Consider the following 22,638-nt stretch of genomic DNA (forward strand, 5'->3'; position numbering starts at 1 on the left):
AAGTGATACTCCAATATCTGTTTTCGAGTAGTACCTATCCATCCATTACCAAAGGAAAGGAAGGTGCCTTGAAGAGGTGTTCCAAAATTTAAACGCGGCATTAGGGAGAGAGTTTAGAGGAAGATACTATCTGTCATCCAAATTGATGGTGACTCGGTAATTTTTACTAATTCCCAAAAATTAGGCTTTTTTAAAGGATGAGGTTTCTACAAGGCTTAGGTTTTATGAAAAACGAAATAAAACTTCATCTCAAATCTTAATTTGGAAAGTAATTTTGGCCAGCTCTAAAATCAATTTCCAATACCGACAATAAAATTTGAAACTCAATAAATGCTATAGATCTTGCGGATACATAAACATTTATTTTTAAAGCAAAATAAAAAATCTTGATAATTTATTATACTGTACATTATTTTTAGAGTTGAAATCTTATTTTTTTTTTTAACGAGTTAGGAGATAAGGATTTACAGCCCCATCACCACAGTATTTTCCTTTCTTAAAAAGAAAAAGTTTTCGGTGATGCAAGTTGTCCCACACGTGCAAAGATGTATATAGTAAATGAATGCAGCCGCTGCTGAGCAGTGAAGAAAAAGAAGAGGAAAGGCGATGATTCGTTGGGCTGCATTTTTCCTCCTCCTAACCACCAATGCGCAGTCACCTGAGACTGAGAGCCCCCCCTCCTACGATTACTTCTTCTTACAGGTACTCACTTTCTCACTCTACAATTTAATCTCTCATCATTTTTATTCTATTTAATCTTCAACACCAGAAACTCATGATTATAGTCTGTTGGTGTTGTTCTTTTTTTTTTTGGACTTAAAGTCCGATGAGTTTATAAGAAATCTCCCCAGAATAAATTTCAGTGAAAGGGAGCTACCCAACTAGCCAACTACTATCTTTTTCTGAATCTTTTTCTTTTAATACTCCTACGACATTTTCATTTTTGAAAGGTTGGTTGTTCTTCCCCATAATTTGAAATTTTGGCTTACTTTTTTTTTTTGTTGATAAACAGATGATTGGTTTTACTTCTGATTTGATAATTAGGATTTCAAAGGTTGGGTTTATTTAAAAACATCGGAATCCTAACCTTGTTCTTTCTTAAATAGGATATTTTGAGGAAAATTTCTGATATAGAACAGTGGAGATTGGATCGAGTAAGATTGTCGAGCTTAGATGTAAAAAATGCGAAGATTTCTGCTGCCCAAAGATATGAATTCATTCTTCAAATTGGGGGGAATTCTTTGGCACTGAAATTCAATGATGAGAGACTTTCATGGGAAAAATTACATCGAAAGAGCAAACAAGCTTCGAAAGGAAGTGATATTTTTGAACCCCAAATGGTTAAAATTATGCAAAGAAGACCTTCCCTTAAACCATTTAAGTTGGAAGGTCCACTTGAAATGCACATCCATGGGAGTGGGGAGCCACAATTGATTCTTCCAGTATGTTTTCTCATCTTCTTTCCTCCTTCAAGATTGCTTTTTATTTATTGAAGTTCTCTGTTTGGAGTTTGAACTCTTAATTTGCCTTTATAAATTTTATCTTGATGTTGCTTTGATATTGTTCTCATTGTTCTTTAAGTTTAAGCATAGTCGATTATATGTCTAGAGAGCCTTGAACATCGCATTTGAAATGATCTAGTGTTCGTAAACAAAAAGAATGTAAAGTTCTGCAATTTACGAAGATATGCCATTTGGAAATGTTCAAGGCATGCTTTTCTTAATTAGAGTTCATCGACGGAGAGAATTTAATGCTTTGCTGAAGCATATCCTTTCTAAGAATGCGCTATTTGTTCTGGGAGATCTTTTGTATCTTTGTAAGTTGTAGGCTACTTTATTACTTTGCTTTATAAAGCAATGTCGATAAAAAAGCATGTCGATAAATATTGTCATCCTTTCAATAGAAACTGTTGAAGTTCTGGGTGGATGTTTCTAGGGCACTTTTTGCTGGGCAAGTTGGGTTAAATTTGCTCACTTCTGAAGTTAACATTACAAACTTCTTATTTTTCAAGAACTGGAGAGTGAAGTTAACATTAAAAACTTCTTATTTTGCAAGAACTAGAGACATTAACCTATAACAATGACCCATCTAACTATGAATGTGGGACTATAGCATGAGATAGTCACTTAGTTGTATCTCAAGCACAAGTTTGCTTGGAGAATTAGATGCGCACTAATTTACATCAGTAAGAGGCAATTATTATATTGAGAAAGTGAGGGTTTGCACCTAGAAATAGAAATATTTCATGTTCTTCAATGTTCAAGAAAGTGTTTGTTAAATTTTCCATATTGCCCCCATTTCACCCTTCCAAAACCAACATATCCAAGTCGAAATGTAGGAAGAAAGTGTTGTGTTGAGGCTATGAAAAATTAAGCTACATGAAGAAAGATTGTAAGGCACAAAAGCCTAGTTCAAGTAAGTGAAGAGCAAAAGTAGAGTAGATAAAACACCTCAATAGATTAGAAGAGAGTGTTCGGTGAGAATCAAGGATGCTTTGGTAAGAGACATGTTCATATGTTGTTCTTTTACTTTTTGTAATGCATCTATAATCTATTCACTAAAGAGCAATTTGAAACTGCATTTTCAATTTCAAGGAGTGCCCTCTCCCCTCTTGTTGAGACTATGTTTAGAGATTATCTATACCTAAAATAGGTCATTTGGCTGAACTGGAATAAACTAGGCCTGATCAGGCCTAATTATAGCTCAAGTCAATGCTAGATTTGGTGATCTTTTGGGTCATGTCAATGGAAATCGTTCTTGACTGGCTCCAACTGGTTAAAACAAATGTCATGGCACTGAATGCACCAAATGGCTTCTGATTGAAAGTTAATTTTCAATGAAAAGGGAACTGGGTAGTGGTTTGCTGATAGTAAATGGATTGACAGAGTAAATTATTTTAAAAGCTATATATGAACAGCGGGCCTCTTGTAGAGCTCATATGCCATATTTCAATATTGGAGCAGTCTTATAAGCCATGTATTCTTAGTCCCTAGAGGGACAGGTCTGATGTGTGGTTGCTTTGGAATCAGGGTCCTTCATATTCATGAACGATAGGGTCCTGGGTTTCCAAACGTTTCCCGTAATCTTTCTTCTTGGAGGGATTCTACGGAGGAAACTGCTGCATAGTTCCTCGAAGTTGTGTGTAAAGTAATGGTGTTTTAATTATATAATAGAAGTGATAATGGTTTTTGTGTTTGATGTTGCATCGATTTGTCTAGAGCTAAAAAAGCATAAGATATCAAATATTGTTGACCTATCAGACTATTAAAGCATCACCAGTCTATTAAATACACTGTTCAATAGTCTATTGAATCATTGACCTAGTAGTATAGTTGTTACAATGGAGGTGGACTTGGGAGAAAGCTTACTATGAACTTGTGATTAGTGCACATTCCACAGGTTCGATAGGATGGGAGAGGGACACGTTTGATAAAATGTATCAAAGATAGTGTTCTGCTATCCAGGACCATCATAACAAGCATTTTCTTCATGATTTATACTTGTGCATGCTTCTTGGACAATTTTCTGATGCGCTGGGAATGTGAAAGGCATAGCTAGATGTCCAACCATTTTATAGATAGAGACCTTACAATGTCGAAATTATTATTTCTGATTGACTGGGAAAAAGCCTTGAATATTTTAAAAAGGTAAAAAACCACAGAAAGGAATGAAAGGCATGCACTGGAATATGAAAGGCATAGCTAGATGTCCAACCATTTTATAGATAGAGACCTTGGAATGTTAAAAGTATTATTTCTGATTGACTGGGAAAAACCTTGAATATTTTAAAAAGGCAAAAACCCACAGAAAGGAGTGAAAGGCACGAAATAAGAAAACAGTAAAGAATGAAAGTTACGAAACAAAACTAAAGTGAGGGAGGTAAGGAAAAAACCACAGAAAGGAATGAAAAGCATGAAATAAGAACACCGTAAAGAATGAAAGTCACGAAACAAAACTAAGGTGGGGGAGGTAAAGTATAAAGATTGTGTTTCATTTCCGACTTGAATGCCATAGTATCTTCAGTGGTTCATGCCCAACTTGAATGGCATAGTATCTTCAGGGTATCCATCTCTCTCTCTTGCTGCGTAAGGTCCTGGAATAAACTAATGTATCTACACTTATACTGGATTTATATATGATACCGTTAGTGATATTTTTGTGCAGCTAAATCCTACTCTTATAGCTCCAAAACGAGTTCTTGTTGGTGAAGGAATTACGATAAGAGTAAAAGGTGCCCAACAAATCACGCTGATTCACCCTTCCATATCTGATTCATTCATAAATAGGACCTCAATCAATGTTTGCAAGACTACTCCTTTGGCTGTTATGTATTATTCATGCATGCCACGGCTCCTGGTGCGAATCTCAGAGCCCATTTCTTTAATTGCATATGGGATCCGCAATGCCCAAGCTCACATGAACATGGCATTTCCTTCCAATGATACTCTCACATTGATGCTGGAAAACGGTATACTTCATTGGTCAAAGAGCACCATGCGACAACCGATTGTCTCTCTTGATCCAGGGTTCCTTCCTCTTAATTCAAAGTTGGATCAACTAAGGGAATTGCTAAAGAGATTATTGGGTGAACGTATTTACAAAATGGGGAAGCTAAGGATATCTAGAGTGAGAATCATTGCTTCTACATTGGTGAGGTTTCAACTGGAATTGAAGAGGGATATGAGAGAAGAGCTTTCGGATGTGGATGCTTCAATGGCATGGAGAACCAGGCCAACACTAGAGCGAGCTTGGTTTGAGATAGTGGCGAGAGCGGAACGTGGGGAGCAATTGAAACCCTTGATTTTGAAGAGGTTGAGGCCATTTGTAAGAGCTGATTCCCGTGCATGGAGTAACCTCATGGGGAACACCTCCTTGGCAAGATTCCCATCCAGCCATGTTCCTTCTGAGGCCCTCACATTGGATGTCAAGTGGTAGGATGATTTGTTTGTTTTAGGGGGAAAGGTGATGACTAATCCATTGGCATCATAATTGTCTGATGCGAACATGGATGGTGATGCATGCATACCATTTGGTTCTTGCAGGCCTGCTTGTTGTCCCCTACAATTTCCGTAGCCTGTTGGACCATACTTTCTCTTTTGTTATTTGTCTATTGAGTAAATCCTACACCCATGTGATAACTTTTCTAAAGGTTTATGCCAAATTTAATGGTGATCATTTAGGGTTCTACACACATGGGTGTAGGAGGGTCTCATAGGATTATTGCTCTAGTCTATTTATCATTGCACAAGATGAAGGGTGTGTTGAAGCTGGAAAACCAGGAATTCTGGAATCTAGAAATATGTATAAAATAATGTGAAGTATTTCAGGTTTGAGTGCATACCTGATTATTTCAATTTATTTGAGATTTGTATTTAAATATGTATAAAATGCTGTGCTTTTGATAACTTGTCCATAATTTGTAGCGGATTTTGATAAATTGAGGTTTCCAAACATGGAGTATTTCGGTTTTGAGAGCATGTTGGACATTTCAATTTATTTAAGCCTAAGATATGTTGCCCAACGGGAGCATATTATCCATTTGCTCCCTCGGGCACATCTCAAGTATCCCGAGAATGAAATAGGGACGTCCAATTTTCATATTGAAGAACTCAAAATCCAGATTTTTTGTTTGAAAATAATCAATGGACTCAAAAACTTAAAAAAACATAATGTTGCAAAATATCTCTTGTACCTGAGGGGTTTCCCGGGGGAGCATGACATTCGTGCTCTTTGTTGAACTTTTGAGAGCATGTCATAGTATTCCAACAATTTTATTACATATTCGATTTAGCTAAAATTCTTAAATATTAACGGCATTTTGGTCATTTTAGTTTTTGCTAATTTTTTAAAATTGTTATTCAATTGAGCTAAAATTCTTAAATATTAGAGGCATTTTGGTCATTTTAATTTTTGCTAATTTTTTAAAATAATTAAAAGAAAAAGTTAAAATAAGGCAACCTTGATCATTATGGTTGTGAAAAAAAATAAATACAAGCTTTAAAAATAGTACATATTGTAACACATTATAATAAGAAAAAGCATATAATGAGACCATCTATCTTTGGTACAAAGTGGTCACAATTAATCTTAACCATTGAATGTGATATTTGATAGCTGTATTTATTCCATTGATCAAGCTCAAACTTCAAAAGAAATTTTCTCAAATTTTGGGATCTATCAAATTTCACATCGGATGGTTGTAAGTAATTGTGTTGCACAAACCCAAAAAGAGGAAATTATATAATCAAATTCAGTACATTGGTTGGGATAACATGAAAGAAAAAGAAAATCCTAGATGCAGCGGTTATGATGGCAACGAGGCTCATAGTTTAGATAGATTGTCGGTGACTTGGTTGGCCTCCTTCCAGAAGATAACAAGCGATTTAATAGAACAATTATAACTAACAGTCCAAATGTTTTCTTAATATAATTATTATTTTTAATTTTTAAAATTTATTTAATTTTTCATATTCATGATCTCCATATTAAAGATTATATATTATCTAAAAATTAAGATCATATTATATTTAAAAATATATTTATTATCAAGCCCGCATTTCTACAATACATGGGGCCGCATACCAACCACGTCCTTCAAGATGAGGCTTTACTTTCTTTAATAAGGGCTGGGCCTTATAGAAACTTGGCAACCAATTATTTGATTTTTCTCGTGTATAAATCCAAATTGAGATCCACATTGAGCACCATATCTCTTGTGTATAAATCCACATCGACTTTTCTCGTGTATAAATCCACATTGAGCACCATAGTAACAAATTGAGCACCATAATAACAAAGCTTGACTTTTCTCTTGTGTATAAATCCACACTGAGCACCATAGTAAGCAAGCTTGTGAATCAGATAAATGAGAGAGAGATGGAGAGAGATAAGGAAACGAAAAAAGCTAGCATCACCTGGTTCTTAAGCACGCACATTTATAAAGTTTGCTAATATTTAGCGTATGGTTCTTAGACAGCCCAATTAAGAAAAGAAAACAAGCACCGCTTCCCCATGCACATATTCATAAGCCCACTAGCCTTGAAAGCCAAAGCTGGACTCCTATTTGTTGGTCTAATGTCTCAACCACGCGACCTCAACAATAGAACATGAACCTCTTTACCCTGTCTTTCACAGATGGAATGACTCGAATGGGAACACTTCCCCGGCCACTCTCTGATCTCTCCACATGATCACGGTAGTGGCGACCGCGAAATGCAGCAAGATCAGCATAATATGCAGCTGGAACTGCAAAATCCATTGACAGAAAGGACAACACCTTATTTAGCAACGTTTAACAGTAACTAAGAAATAAGATATTAGTTGTACAAGCAATTCTAGCTAGAATTTAATTTAAAACTGCAAAACCCATTAAGAATTTAATTTAGAACTGCAAAACCCATTAAGAGAGAGGACAACTCCTCATTCAATAAAGGCTAAGAATAACTAGAAATGGAAAGATGATTATACAAGCACCGATTTAAAAGATCAAGTTTTTACTTATTGAGACAGAACGGTTGCAGCGAACATACCTACAAAACATTGCTCAAAATTAGTGTAATGCATTTATTAACAATACTAAATGAAGAATTTGGACGAAAAAAAAAAAAAAAATGATATTAAGAAAAATGAATGCCAACTTTTTTCCAATATATCACATTCAACGTTGCATATTCCATGTGAAATGGGTTAACTTACGTGTAGCACATATTATATATCAAACTCTGGAGCTGATCTGCTGTGAGCTTGTTATCATCGTGAAGGACATGATAATGAGCAGGACGACTTGTCCCCTGTAGACAGAGATGAGAGAGAAAGAGAGAGAGAGAGAGAGAGAGATCCCATTACAGACAGAGATTAAAGAGGGAGAGAGTCACACACACACATTGGAAAAATCGGACTCACCTACCTAAGTCCATGCTATGCTTACATGTCTAAATCTATTGTTATATGTCTATATTTATTTTCATGCAATAATAATTTGTGAGTTTTTACTAAGAAGATCACCTTAATAATACAATAGAAGATCACCTTAACGTTAATACAATAAAGTCTATACTTATTTTCATGCGATAATATTTGTAAGTTTTTACTAAGATGATCACCTTAATACAATAAAACATGTAGGTCCAAATCAAAGACAGGCTGGTCCAAATCATAAACATGTGTACTCATTTGTTCAGACACGTGTCCTGCAAAATGGACATGTCTCTTATCAAACGGACATCCAAATCATCCATTTGTGTGGGTAGTTTCCTACAAAATGGACATGCCTCTTATAATTGAATGTGTCTATATGAACTTCAAAGAGTTAAAATTCATGAATTGGTGTAGGAGTTGTGTATGATTCTCCTAAGTTTGTTCTGGAGTTAAAATTCATGAATTGGTGTAGGAGTTGTGTAGGATTCTCCTAAGTTTGTTATGGAATTATACAAGCTTATAAATGAATGTGTGCCTACATGGATCTTATTTCTGTCATCTGACTCACTTATCTACATGGCAACAGTGTCTACAACTTCAAAGAGTTAAATTTCATGAATTGGTGTGTAGGATTCTCCTAAGTTTGTTCTGGAAATGTACAAGCACACTGAGAGAGAGAGAGAGAGAGAGAGAGAGAGAGAGAGAGAGAGAGAGAGAGAGAGAGAGAGAGAGAGTTTATTTAATATTGTATATAATTTGAGGTAAGTTAAACAACCTTGAGACCACCATGGCTACAGAGGTAAAAATCATTTTCAGCAGGATGGCATATATCTCTGTCAACCACTGTGCCTGGAAAAGAAGCACAAAAATTATTTAGGTTCCCAATAAACCATTCACGAATTTTCAAGTGTTTTCAAAGGTCTTACTCACCAGGTAATAGATTTCCTTTCTTATCAGAAGTTTTGTCATCCCCATATGTCTGAGGGAAGAACTTGGTGTGATGTCGCTTCTGCACCACTACAAATGTAATACGAGGCTCATAGTTTGCTCCAAGGGACTTGCAACCCTGAGAGATGATGGATAGCAATAAGAACCATAACAATTTTCTTTGAATATCATTAAGAGATATAATGATTAGCCCTCCACATATTAAGAGGAAGACTGGCATTGCATATGGTACTCCAGGGGCATCCACCATCCATTACTGATGATGGATGTTATCCAATTCCATATACAAGGTGGATGACAATTGATCTCATTCTCTGTTGTCAGGAACGGATGTTGGATGCTCCTATGAGTGCCCATACATACCTCATTGGATTATGTCAAACTTTTTGAGATAAAGAAAAAGAAAAGAGGAGGTTGTGAAAGCTCAAAACTGACTTTGTTGATAGCAGTAAGTTCATCTCTGACAACCTGTGAAAACTGCCCCTCGCTAACACCATCCCTGAGAGAAAATTGTGCAAATCATGTAAAAATGACAAAATCATCACCTTAACTAGAGAAGGGCTAATTTTGGCCAGTTTAGTGTCTCCTCTTGCTCATGCCATCCCCAGAAAATTAGTTTCTAAACGATAAGAAGCTACAATTCCGTTTTAACCAAAAAAATTTCATTTTTCTTTTTATTAATCTTTCTATTCTCTACAATTCACTTAAATTCCTTCCATCAGGCAAGAACATATTACCAAATCAAGTTTCATTTTTCTTTTTATTCCTCTAAATTGCCTATCTTAGCATACCTGAAAAATAAGATATGTGCAGGCTCTCTATTTGTCGCAGCTTTGAATGACAATAGATGTTCCCTGTTAAAAAATACGATCGAGTGAGATCTAAAGAAAGAGAGAGAGCTGCCACGCTTTAATCAAGAAACACACTCTACATAGCATTGCCTTATCATGCCGCCAGCCTGAAAACCATGTTCAGGATCATGTGTCTCTGTGTACAAGGCTTCAATAATTTCCTTTCTGTGGCCTTGACCACTAATGATTGCTGCATACTGTGTGGCCTGAGGCCAGTCTCGAGAAGCAACCACCTATACAAATTAAAAATTTGAACCAACAGTCAGATAAAAAGTAGAATAAATGAATCATGCCAAGGAGTGTGCTAATTTTTTAACATGAAAAAATTTAATACAAAGTTACAGTAAATCATAATCCAATTTAATATAAAGTTAAAGTAAATCATAATCCATAGGAGTACGCTATTGGAGATCAACTGTAAAATCCTCTTCTCAATGGTGAACATTGGAGATCAACTGTACCTACAGGATCATTCCAGAAGTCCCATTGCAGCCAATCTCCATTGTTCCTCATAGGAAATAGGTGGTGGATGTCCATTAGGAGCATTCTTTCAAAACTCCATTGAATCACAATATACTTTCACATACACGAAAGGAAGAAACATCAATGACCCGCATTTGAAGCATTGAGTCTTACTGCAGCAATGGATGGAGAAGCGTCATCTCCTGGACGAGGATGAGTAACATCAGCTCCGAAAACAATAAAGGGCGCATTACTGAACTGAGGTATGTTGTGAGGTATAGGATCTGCAAGAGCTGTATTTCTTCCACCCACCTTTCAGAGGGGACCAATGTCTACAATCAGTATCTATCCATGTTAAGCACATACCTGTTTAGATTATCATGCGAACCTAGGCTTCATTTTCATATGACATTATGCCAATGTCATTGTTGCAACATATCATTTAATCAATTAGTTCTTATGACATTATGCCCACGTCATTGTTACTCCTTTAAAACAGATCATTTAGTCAATTAATTCTTTTCTTTTCTTTCAGATACAGACTACTTTATCAAGATCACAGCAGTACAACTTCACCTTCTAGAATAGTGTAAGCATGGTGAGAGGACATTCACTTTCCAAACCAGAAAGTTATTTGTCTAACTATATTCAGTTATCTCTCTCATAGATTCCAATTTGTTAGGGTCAAAGCTTCCAATGAGCGTTTGAAGGTTTACCTGTGATTTATTTTCCAATAAAGGGGACATTACTAGATATATTTATTCCACATCATCTGGGGTTTGGGCAGCCCAAACATACGTGGCTGCCAATTGGAAAGAGAGGGGTGGGCCATTTAGCCATCCCTTTCTGAATAAAAAAATTCCAATAAACAGAATTTGTAAGAAATAAAAACAAAACCAATACCTCTAAGAAATAAAAATAAATAAAAAATTGGGAACCATGTTGTCTAGCTCGAATCTTGAAAGAATAGGCCGGTTCCTGCTAAATGGTGGGAACTGGATCTGTCTCAGCAATTTTCGATCCAGATCAACATTCTTTATTCAAGAATATTTTAAATTCGATTTTCAAGGGGACACTTATAGCACATATAAACAGAAGGGTAGCTTAAGAGGCGGCTAAAACAATATAGTATATCCATTTCCTAAAGAGACATGGATCATGCAAAGTAATTAATATTGTGAATTATTACTGTGCACAATGAAAATGTCTTTTGCTAAAATATTAATATTGTGAATTATTACTCTGCACAGTGAAGATGGCTTTTGCTAAAATATCACAAAGTAATTAGTAGGGCTCTTGCATGCTTATGTAATGCTAAGGTTTACTTAAAAAAAACTATCTCACCTTTACATAACCTTTACATAGAAAAAGTTTACCAATCTCACCTTTACGTTGACTTTAAGTGCCAAATTTCCTAAGAGTTGTGGTTTGGGTTCCATGATAGTTTTCCTTAGACAGCATTGGGAAACCCATCCATATTCAGTTTCACACTTGTACTTCAAATCCCCTATTTTAAGAAAGAGAATATTTACAGTCTCATAAACAAATTTGTACTATGCATAATATGTTACCAATTTTCATGAAGACAATTTTATATTGGTCATTTGATGCAACATATAATATCTAACAATCGTTTATCAGTGCTACATGCTACATGCTCTCACGGATTTGCCCAATTGATTATCAGCGTATATACGACATAAATCACTGTGAATAATGTTATGAACACCAAAGAAAATCGAGCCGATGATGAAATGATGAAACAAGGAACATATTCAATGAGAACCATACCTTTCTTGGTAACAATTCAAAAAATGCTTGAGAAAGATGCTCAGCAATTGCACCTTTCCACCAAGAGCCGAAGATGCTTACAACATCAAAAAACAAGTCCAATCCTTCCTTTGCATTCATTTGGTGCCAATTTCAAAGAAATCCAAAAAATGACCCTCAATATAAAATAAACAAGTGTTTCGTTCATATTGTCGGAATTAGAGTGGGTGATCATGAAAAGCTAGAAGAAGCCCATGATTGGGAGTGTAGCCCATACAATGCAGATGTTTGGATTGAGATCTCCAAATATCAAGGATATTGATCCCAATCTTTTGGGAATCCCAATCTTTTGGGAATCCCAATCTTTTGGGAATCCCAATCTTTTGGGAATCCCAATCTTTTGGGAATCCCAATCTTTTTGGGAATCCCAATCTTTTGGGAATCTCGATCTCGACCTTTTGAGATCTCAATCCCGATCTTTTGAACTAAGAGTTTTTTATTTATTTATAGCTAACAAGCAACACAATTATTAAACCTGGTTATAAACAAAGAAATTCATCAGCTTGGTCATTACCTTGGTCTTAAAACTTGGGTTCGTGATTTCTAAAAATGGGGATCAAGATCCCTAACAGCAGGGACTTTAAGATTTCAAAATTTAAAGTCAAGATTCCTTGTAGATCCCTTTTCTATAGAGCCAGACCAAAATCCTGGAGTGGGATTTCCACCAAAAATAGGAGAGTCCAACAATTATGGTTTCGATCCTGAAACTTGATAAATATCTAAAATTGATTTATCGATGCCACATGGCTACATATATATTGCAGTAAATAATGACAGATACACTGAACATCAAGCTGATGGCAATAGCATTTTTTAGACGAGAGGATAAGAAAATAAATTCAACATGAACGACACACTCTTTAGTACAGAGACGGAATGCTCTGGAAAGATGCCTAGAATCGGGTCCATTAAAGATTAACAAGCCAATACAGACTTATTCAAAAGAACTCATGGGCTTTTTTGCTTTGGGGAAGTTCCTGTTTTTGTTGCAAGAGTTGGTATCTTTAAATTTGTTGGCCTAGTCGTTTTACTTGAATGCCATCAGTTAAAAAGTCCCTTCGTGCTTGGCTTGAGTTGCTTTGCTAGAGATGAGATAAGGACAGATGCATTGGCAAAACCAGCATTAAAACTCATCTATTTCGCATCCTAACTACTACAGTAAAAGATCAGTCTATGTAAGACAAGTATAAGTTTGGATTCAAGTGTGAAACACAATGTATAGCAGTATACAATACTAATTTATATAACTTGATCTTCCTTGTGGCAAGAAACAAGTACACATACCATATAAAGGCCCATTGTTAGGTAGAATAACAAATAAAAGGTCCAATGTCTTTCCAGAGGCAGTCAATTCTGTCTGAATACCATTTAGTACTTGGTCCAAACTATCTGATTGAGCCTCACAAATCCTCAATATGGGATTCAAATTGCATGTCTACAGAACAGTCATGCAATAAATTAGGAAAACGAGATATTTCATGCACAAGAACTAGCTTAAAGAAAACACTTATGACTTACCATCCCCAATGTTCTGCAAACTCCAAAAAGTTGCTGATAAAAGGTCATTGCAACTGCCACAGAGATGTCACTTGATGAAAAGTTCACACAAGTCCAATTGTTCAAACGACCCCCATTTAGAAATCTCTGTTTCAAAAGAAATGGGACAATTTGTAAATTAAAATAGGGAAGACAAAAAAATGGAAAAGTAAAACACCACAAATATCTAAACCAGACTTGAGAGGGGGGCTGAAAGTACACAAGTTCGTGCATAAGCAGCCCCAATATAAACACACAAATTATAGAATGAAGACATATTTATAAATAATCAAAGTTAGTGCATAAGCAGACCCAAATAAACACACAAATTAAAAATTTAAGACATGCTTATAAATAATCATTGGAAAGTACCATGCATAAATGGAAAAGTAAAAACCAGAGTTGAGTTGTGAGGGTGGCTGAAAATGAGAGGTTAGTGCATAAGCAACCCAACACAAACACACAAATTACAGAATTAAGACATGTTTATAAATCATCATTTGAAAGTACCATGCATAAATTCAGTGACCAAGTCCCGCTACTTATCAGGTATACAGTTACAAAGTGAATATGGTGTTCACTAAGACAACAAAACCAACACCAATGATAAGACTAGTCATGGATGAGCACTAGAAAATTACACAATCAGTATAATGCATCTATAGGTAGGGTACAACCGAGTGAGAATCAATTACAATAACCTGGCGAGTACCTTATCTCTCATATTCCAGTATCCCAATTCAGGGGTATAAGATATTTCTCTTCCCCTGTCATTACAATACTTAAGCTGCATTCAATTAGATATAACAACCATGTCAAGAAAAAATTAGAAACAAATCAAAACTTTGACACTAACAATATATTAATGGCATACCTTTGGACAAGCTAATGACGTAAAACTTTGACACTAACAATATGTTAATGACGTACCTTTGGACAAGCTAATGACGTACCTTTGGACAAGCTAAAAGTCTCGCGTGAACAGGGACTAATGTTTCACTGACTTCTATTCCAAACTCATTCACATAAGGACTCGTATTGTACTTATTTTCCACAACAGCCTGCAGGTGAACCAGTTTAAATCTAATATTCATAATGCTTCCACAGGAGCACCTCAGATAGCTGACTCTAAAAGTTAATGAGGTCTACCTTCAGGATGTCCGTTTCCCTATTACGAGGGTCTTGACAAGTGAAAGTCAGCATCTCTGTGGTCTGTCTCTGGTTTAGAGACTTCAAATACCGCTGACCCTTCACAATTTTGCAGACCTGGGAATAACGTAACAGTTTGTAAATAAAGTAGTTTGATGAATTTATATGATGCTTATTGAAGAAATACCACCTAGAAAAAAATCATAGAATGGGTCATAGGAGAGAACCTCCATTGGAATGTAACTCGGCCTCTCAAGGCTTCCAACTTGGAGACAAGGCAAGAGTGGATACACCAATTTCATATTATAAACTTCATAAAAGTAACCGTACACAGAAACCCTCTTTGATGTTCCATTTCTCTCCACAGTAAAACTGCAACAATGCATCACAAGATTTGAAGGAAAGTCAATAACAATTGTTATATGTGAACAAAGTTAAAAAACAAAAGTGTTAAATCTCCTGATAGATGGCTACTAAGCAAGTTAGTTCTGTCACTTGATATGACAATTAGCAACTTCAGCAAAATATTATTTATTCTCATATGTGAGGACCTTACCCAACATGCTATACCGAACTTGTATCATGAGAAGTACGATAAAATCACAACATGATGGAGGGTACTGAACTTGTATAATGAGAAGTATGATAAAATCACAGCATGATGGAGGGTACTGAACTTGTATAATGAGAAGTACGATAAAATCATGCATGATGGAGGGAGATTTCAGCTATGTCTAGCTCGCCAAATCTAAAATGGACAGGCAAGTAGTAGTTGCTCTTCATGTTTAGGAACCTTTTTTTTAGGAAGCATGTTGATTCCCCATATTCCTTAAAACTTTTGTATCCTGCATCTTGTAATCTGCCTCAAATCCACACTTAAAGTGCAATGTGCTCATAAGTTAAGTGAGCACAAGTTTGTTGTTCCCCAATGGGGTGTGGACAAAGCACAAGTATTGGTTTATGAAACAAGGATCAATGTCATGCTTATTAGAGAGGTGGAACAAGATCATATATGGGGATATTGTCAAGGCTAACTGGCTTAGTTGTTCAATGTGTGAAGCATACATACTTTTTCATATACAAATTTTGGTTCGAGATGGATTTGGTGGAGTCTCCTCCATAGAGTTGATGCTCGTGGTTCATCAAAATGAATTGATGGGCAGAAAAACCAAATGGCGTAAAATTTCATTCGAGAGGGATTTGCTGCGAATTGGATTTCATGCCATCATAACTTTTTGAAGGATTCAGGATTCAGGATTCTCTTTACTCCTCTGAACGTTGTAATATCATCTCCTTAAATTTTTAGTTACGAAAATAAATGTTCAGAAAAGATTACCAGATTATTGACTCTCAACAAAGGAAAATGATGCACTGATCAATTAATCATGAAAATACTATGCATAAAAGTTTTTATGACTACCAAATAAATAGCTTCCACTAAAACCAAGAAAAAATAGAGTTATTTACATTGTTTCCCTTGAAGATTGAGAGGACAAACCCACTATACGATACTTCCTCCGCATATTTCCCCGATGTGTGACCTCAATTCTGAGGCCCTTTAAAGCTGTCTTTACCTATCATAAAAGCAAAATGGAAATAACCTGAAGACTCACACAATCAACCAAAGGAGTCTTCTAATCAAGTTAGGAAACTCAACAATTCAAATCAAATTAAACATGTCTTAAAACTCAACAACGCAATTCAAATGTACTAAAACTCAATAATGCAATTCAAACACAATGGAGACTCGGTTCATTCCCCATCATCTTGGATGCATTTTGCAATTGTATAATTGCATGAGGTATATAATAAGTTCTGCTTGATGATACTCGAATATCACTTCAAGGAGTTAAAAAATCTTGGCTCTGGAACAAGGATATATTTACAAATGTGATTACATCTCTATCCTAATAAAATTATACCTTCACAAGATCTGCATCAACCAAAGGCCTCCTCAAATCCTTGCGTAAAATATCCGCAACATAGGCTATCACTTCTTGCTCTTTTATAAATGTTGTGGCTGACATGTCTACACCAATTGGGTGAATGGTTTATCAGAAAATATAGCATTGAACAAGAACTAAAGGAAGAAATGGATTTGTCTGAAAATGAGACCCATGGCATCTTTAGCCACATGTTAACGTCAAGATACCAACCAATATTTAATGCTAAACCAGATTGTGTAGGTCTGGCGCTCTGGAAGAAACCCTTCACAGCTTCCAATCCCTCTGTTAAAATTTTTCTACCAAATGTCCCAGAGAAAAAGGAATGGCCAATAGAAGAAAACCTAATTCCATAAAGTCCACAACTCAATTTGACAGAAAACACTTATCCCTTACGTCCAAAGCTGATGAAACAATCAAACAAATCCAAAGAGAAAAAGAAACCCAAAGAAACAAGCTCACAACCTCCTTGAAGGTGACTCACGCAGCACAACATCGAGTGCTTGTAACACATCTTGTGGAAGCTCTGTTTGGTCACCACTCAGGAACTGCTCCAGGCGATGCATACTTAACTGTGATGCGAATTTAATCACCACTTTGTATTGTTTCTCTCGTCTGCAAATTCAAAAATATACTTTAAAGCCTTGAATAAAAAGTATTAAAGACAAAACAGAGAAGTTAATAACAAAAAATAAAAAATAAAACAGAGTCTTTAATATGGCATTCCCAGTAAAATACCTATAAATATGTGCTATTTGTGCATACCCAGCATACTGGTATAGACAGGACATGACATGATACTTTGAGGATACTTTTAAATATAAATAACATACCTATGCAAAGTATAGAATGGATAAAATACAAATTATGTATTACAATATGGCTTCCACATGTATCAATGTGCCAAATATGTATATTTATGCTATATATGAGCTATAATATGTATGAATGATTGAGTTGAATGTGATAGTTGAATTTATGTCCTGGATTTCAGGAAATGCCGAATTGTATAGTGGCTCCTTGTATCCATCTCCATGAACTCTGTGTGTGTCAGGACAAGTAAAAAATCCCATAAAACAAAGTTATGGGCATTTTTTGTTAGATATGTAGTATGGAGCTGTTCATAAAGATGTCACATTATATGTAATCATTAGTTTTTTTCATGTATCTCCCTCAAGGCAGCACTGAATTCTATATTGATAGGGATGCAAATCAATCGATGGGAAGATGAAACCTTTGACATAGGTCAAAATATATTTCAGTGAACATTGCTCCATGTATCATGGAATTTAGTCTACTTTTCCCAAAATTATCTCCAAAATGGTTGTTGGTTTCTGAGATTCTATTACGAGATGCTCACTCCCAAACCTGGTCTCTACATAGCAACCATCAAAACATTGCAGTGAACTAGACTACTGCTGCACTGCACTTATTCCCAAATTATCTCTATCCAGATTATGGCTCACTTTTCATGGTATTATTTCCGTGCCTAGAGATGACATTAAGGAGGACCTTGAAGGTAAGCAGTAGATTGAGATTGGGCCAGTTCAAGGCTTTAAATCTAGCTTTGGAATTGATGCCATCACCCACCTTGATGAAGGGTCGGCAGAGACATAGGAGGATCTCACGAGGGGTTGGCAGAGACATTGGGATGAAGTAGAGAGGCTCACTGGAAATACTATGGATCCCTCACCGTTTAGGAAGGCCAAAAGAAGAGTCTTCTAAAGTTTCCTTTTTCTTTTTTTGATAGGTTGGAAGAGCCCCCACAGAGTTTAGACAATGCGCCCCCACAGAGTTTAGACAATGCAATATATCACTCATCAATTTTTTAAGGCATCTGAAAAGAGAAATGGAAGATTCTTAAAGCAATTCCTAAGTCAGTGGAAGGGTAACAGACTTCAATTTAATTTCTTATTGATGGATAATATGGTGACGATATGGATCACTCTACGCAATAGCCTCATGGTAGCCCCACCATCAGCATTTAGTCCTCTCATTCCTACGTAATAGCCTCATGGTAGCCCCACCATCAGCATTTAGTCCTCTCATTCCTACGTAATAGCCTCATGGTAGCCCCACCATCAGCATTTAGTCCTCTCATTCCTCAGCGAAAACTAAGGACCTCAGAGGCTGGTAAATTATTTTTCATTAATGGTTCTAAGCCTGTGGGGCTAAGCCTAATTCATCATCCTATGTGAAAAGTGAATGTAAACACCAAAATGCTGGATCAAGATACGTAGAGACTTGCTAGCTCTTTAAGAATCCCTTTCCTATTGCATGATTAACTAATAGCTTTTACTTTTTGCAAATTTTTCTCTCCTCCTATATATATTCGCTTGAAAAAAGTCCAACATGATACGACACTATTCTTAATCAACAATATGTAAGTAAGTCTTTCTTATTACATCCATAAACAGAGTATTTGAGGAGGCAACTAAGAAAAAAACATGGAGAGAATATGAATTAAGGAAAACAGTTTTATTGCACTTGTTCAATGCCAAGGCCTCATCTGGCCTTATTAAACTAATATAAAGTAGCCTGAAAAAAATAGAGCTTCACCTAAGTAGGCTGAAAAAAAGAGAGCTTCACCTCTGTGTCTGTGATTTGACATCTTCTTCAGCCACTTTTATTGTGAATTCCTTTGATGAAAATGGAAAACGTCCAGCTGTATACATACTCTTTCTACCATCATAGACAGCTAAATGGTTGCCCAGTTCCTGACCTCCATGGGCATTTGAGAGGTCTGTGATAATTGTACGACAAGAGTTCTTTGATGGTACTTGTGGAGAAATGGTCACCTGAAAAGTAAAGATAAAGACAAACATTAGCCCATAAATCAACATTCAAGATATGTTTTATTCCTTCACTGGATCTAAATTTTGATATGTTTTATTCCTTCACTGGATCTAAATTTCTATCTAGTTTATTTTGTTGTGTTCCACAAAACAATGTTAGAGCTCAATATGAAAGGAAAAACTGAAGCATACAATATTGGTTCAAATACTTAGATTGATCACAAAAACAACGAAAAGTAAGAAACAATGTTAGAGCTCCATATGAAAGGAAAAACTGAAACATACAATATTGGTTCAAGTACTTAGATTGATCACAAAGAACAACGAAAAGTTAAGAGTTTAGCCTTCAGATGACAACATTCGACATCCAGTCTCACAAGTGCCATAGGAAACAGTCTAATAGTCTTGGGTGTGGAGGCATGTAAGCATCGTAAACTTTTCTACATGCATGATGCCTAAAACTAGAGCTGTTTCCAAATTAATGGAATTTCGAAGTTAAAATCATACAAAAAATAAAAATATCAAATGGTACAAAAAAAAAATCTTTCAGAAAAGCTAGAAACCGCAAAATGCATGTAAGGATTTTAACTAATAGAAGTTCTTATATGTTATACCAAGAAATTACATCCAAAACTCAAAAGCATAAGAAAAGTTCATGCATATACGTAAAAAAGGTAAAATAGTAAACTAACTCACATCATAATGGAAAATATCCTCGTGAGGGAACTTCAAAAGAAAGAAGTTTGCTTTTAACATTATTTGCCGACCAAGTTTTCCAAGCCCTGGCCTCCGAGGAAATGTAATGGCCTTGCTTGAGCTTGGAGGAGCACCAGGAACTTGAGGACCTACAGAGGCCTGAACAGCTTGGGGCAGGTCGGGGACATCACTCCTACTCGAAGGACCTGCTCTAGCACTGGGACTAGACAAGACAGGCCTCCTTATAGTGGGAGGTGGGGTTTGAGATGGGCCTGAATGAGAAGCAGGCGCATGTACTGATTGCTGAATATTGCCTATGTTCGAGACATTTGAGGCCTGTGAAGAAGACTCCCCACTGCCCTCTTTTGGTGTTCTTCTCTTTCTAGGCATGAGGAAAAACCAAGCTAGTTCAAAGCAAAATAAGCCTGCAAGGGAGACAATGAAGGTGAGAATCATTTTTAGAGGTTAAGAAATGTAAAATACTACCTAGAAAATTGTAGACATGGCTGCAATATCATCATTGGGCACTTAGCAGTGTACTTATATCAGTCAGGCTGTGCATGGCACGCCTTGCCATATCTCAACAAAAAATCACAGGTATAAAAATTTGCTAGAAAAACATACAAAGTAGTTAAAAAATGAGAGATAAGCAAAGGGATCACATACATCAACAAAACATCACAGGTATAAAAATTGCTAGAAAACATAGAAAGTAGTTAAAAAATGAGAGAAAACCAAAGGGATCACACATCTCAGGTCATCAGCAGATATTGAGTAATTTTACTGCCTGAAATAAAAAAATAAATCAAAATTGAAATTTTAACACTCCATGTAATGGCATCACCTGAGGCAAATCAAGTGCTAGAGACCTTAGATTCACTAATTAGGAGAAAACTTAACAGACTAAACTGAGTAATTTTACTAACTAAAAAGAAAAAAAAAATCAAAATTGAAGTCTAGATATAAAATACTCCATGTAATAGCATCACCTGATGCAAATCAAGAGCTAGAAGCGTTAGATTCTGACTAAACTAATTCAACAAAGTTACACAGTCAATTTTTAGTTGATATGTGGAAGACTAAGCCCCCGAAAAACATATACACAGAAACCCTGAAGGCAAGACAAAGAGCACCATACTGATTCAGTGTCAATTTGAAGAATAAAAGTTTTTTTAGAATACTCACCAGAAGAAAAGTTTTTGACATTTTTCTAATTAGAAAGTCTGATGATCTTCAAATATCAAAAGAAAAAATCAAAATAAAACTTAAACAAGGAAAAATAGCAATAATCATGACTCAACTCAGAAGCAAAAATGTGCAAAGAGCAAAGGACAACAATCAAACCCATTCCAAGCACAAAACAAGTCAATAATTTGGAAATCGCCTTGGCCGAGGTACTCGGCTCGTGACCGAGGAGAGTAACGCGTAAAAGTTTTTAGAATAAGAAAAATAAATAAAAGAGATAATAGGAATCATTGGAAGATTAAAATATGAAAAAAATTATATAAAAGATGGATTATTCAAGAATTTGATGTAGAATTTGAATATTTCAGAAAATTTTTAAAAATAAGGAAGTTCCCAAATATTCTGAAAAACTATCAATATTATCAGAACCTTAATCCTAAGTCTTAATCAATACAGTGGAGTTTCCCCTTTCTTCGAATTTTTATTTTTTATATTTTTTAATAGCCTTGGAACTTGCTTCAACTCCACCTCGGCTGGGCTGAGTAAGTAACACTCTCCAACAGGCGGTTAAAATATCAAAAAACTAAGATCAGGATTGAAATTTAACACAATTATTAAGTCTTGACAATTCGAACTCAGTATTTTAGTAAACTGCTACTTCTCTTTGACAGTTAAAATTCTAAAATACAATTCAACAAACCGGCACTATAAGGAGTTAGGAATAAGAGTCAGAATTCCGATAAAAAGAAATAAATAAAATTCTAAACTGTATTTCGAGTGATGAACTCCAAATTAATACTTAACACTTCAATGGATGCCATTCCAGTATTAAAAAATAACAATAAAATAAACATAAAACATCACAGAAAAATCTCCGCAACAATCAAGAAAATCAGAAGCAAAGCCGTAAATCTACAGATGCAAAACAAACCCAAAACTGAAAAAAAAACTGAAGAAAAAAAGAACCAATTCTTACTGTAAGAAGAAACCCTGTTTGAACCATTAACAAAACCAAAATGCTTGATGATTGAAAGGAAACAAACCTTTTCCTGAAACTGAAACCTTGATCACCACGAAACCGTAAATCACCATTAACAATGAGTAATCACTGGTTTCTTCTCTCTATATACAAATGGAGTTGCTTCGCCCCGAAGGCACTAAGGAAGTTGAGTTTCGGTTCCTATAACTGTAGCCCCCAATTTTTTAAACGCTTTTCAACATAATTTTGAGAAGTGCACTAAAAAAACCCCCGAAATTTTCGTACTAACTGATTCCCATCACTTCTTTTTCACTCGTGCGTGCTGGCGTGTGGTGCGTGTGAGCGGG

The 22,638-nt window shown here is 35.8% G+C and overlaps 2 protein-coding genes across 9 annotated transcripts; one reads left to right on the forward strand and one right to left on the reverse strand.

Annotated features, from left to right (window-relative positions):
• Window positions 1-561: 561 nt before the first annotated feature.
• LOC18438315 (signal peptidase I) lies at window positions 562-5,405 on the forward strand. Of its 2 annotated transcripts, XM_011626688.3 has the most exons (3): window positions 562-702; window positions 1,107-1,442; window positions 4,165-5,405. In XM_011626688.3, the coding sequence occupies exons 1-3, from the start codon at window positions 607-609 to the stop codon at window positions 4,933-4,935; spliced, it is 1,203 nt and encodes a 400-aa protein (XP_011624990.1). In that variant the 5' UTR covers window positions 562-606; the 3' UTR covers window positions 4,936-5,405. The 2 variants fall into 2 exon arrangements, with proteins under 2 accessions (XP_011624990.1, XP_088712835.1); XM_088856709.1 differs by lacking the exon at window positions 1,107-1,442.
• Window positions 5,406-6,915: 1,510 nt separating this feature from the next.
• Window positions 6,916-22,411, reverse strand: LOC18438317 (protein argonaute 1A). 7 transcript variants are annotated; one of them, XR_016048320.1, is made up of 23 exons: window positions 22,356-22,411; window positions 20,128-20,552; window positions 19,226-19,434; window positions 17,102-17,251; window positions 16,850-16,980; window positions 16,616-16,722; window positions 16,161-16,267; window positions 14,921-15,065; window positions 14,694-14,810; window positions 14,498-14,605; window positions 14,257-14,331; window positions 13,527-13,652; window positions 13,293-13,443; window positions 11,564-11,685; window positions 10,353-10,510; window positions 9,807-9,949; window positions 9,657-9,719; window positions 9,301-9,364; window positions 8,848-8,983; window positions 8,693-8,766; window positions 7,696-7,790; window positions 7,498-7,529; window positions 6,916-7,245 (listed from the first exon to the last, which is right to left on the reverse strand). XR_016048320.1 is itself a non-coding variant. In XM_006848503.4 (23 exons), exons 1-23 carry the CDS (start codon window positions 22,402-22,404, stop codon window positions 7,094-7,096), a joined length of 2,919 nt encoding a protein of 972 aa, XP_006848566.1. In that variant the 5' UTR covers window positions 22,405-22,411; the 3' UTR covers window positions 6,916-7,093. The 7 variants fall into 7 exon arrangements, 5 of the variants coding, with proteins under 5 accessions (XP_006848566.1, XP_088712833.1, XP_088712831.1 ...); XM_006848503.4 differs by having other exon boundaries at window positions 10,353-10,490; XR_016048322.1 differs by lacking the exon at window positions 11,564-11,685 and having other exon boundaries at window positions 10,353-10,490.
• Window positions 22,412-22,638: the final 227 nt, after the last annotated feature.

This window comes from Amborella trichopoda, chromosome 13 (assembly GCF_054954075.1).
Source record: "Amborella trichopoda isolate Santa Cruz 75 chromosome 13, AtrichopodaSantaCruz75HAP2 v2.0, whole genome shotgun sequence".
Taxonomy (NCBI): Eukaryota; Viridiplantae; Streptophyta; class Magnoliopsida; order Amborellales; family Amborellaceae; genus Amborella; species Amborella trichopoda.

Bases quoted from the DNA above. Each gene is read 5' to 3' on its own strand.
- LOC18438317 (XM_006848503.4), bottom strand. From the start codon at position 22,404: ATGGTGATTTACGGTTTCGTGGTGATCAAGGTTTCAGTTTCAGGAAAA. The intron at 20,553-22,355 runs GTTTGTTTCCTT...TCTCCCTTGCAG, and splicing joins GGTTTCAGTTTCAGGAAAAG to GCTTATTTTGCTTTGAACTA. The intron at 10,491-11,563 runs GTGAGATTGGTA...CCCCTCTGAAAG, and splicing joins CACTTAAAGTCAACGTAAAG to GTGGGTGGAAGAAATACAGC.
- LOC18438315 (XM_011626688.3), top strand. From the start codon at position 607: ATGATTCGTTGGGCTGCATTTTTCCTCCTCCTAACCACCAATGCGCAG. The intron at 703-1,106 runs GTACTCACTTTC...TTTCTTAAATAG, and splicing joins ACGATTACTTCTTCTTACAG to GATATTTTGAGGAAAATTTC. The intron at 1,443-4,164 runs GTATGTTTTCTC...ATTTTTGTGCAG, and splicing joins AGCCACAATTGATTCTTCCA to CTAAATCCTACTCTTATAGC.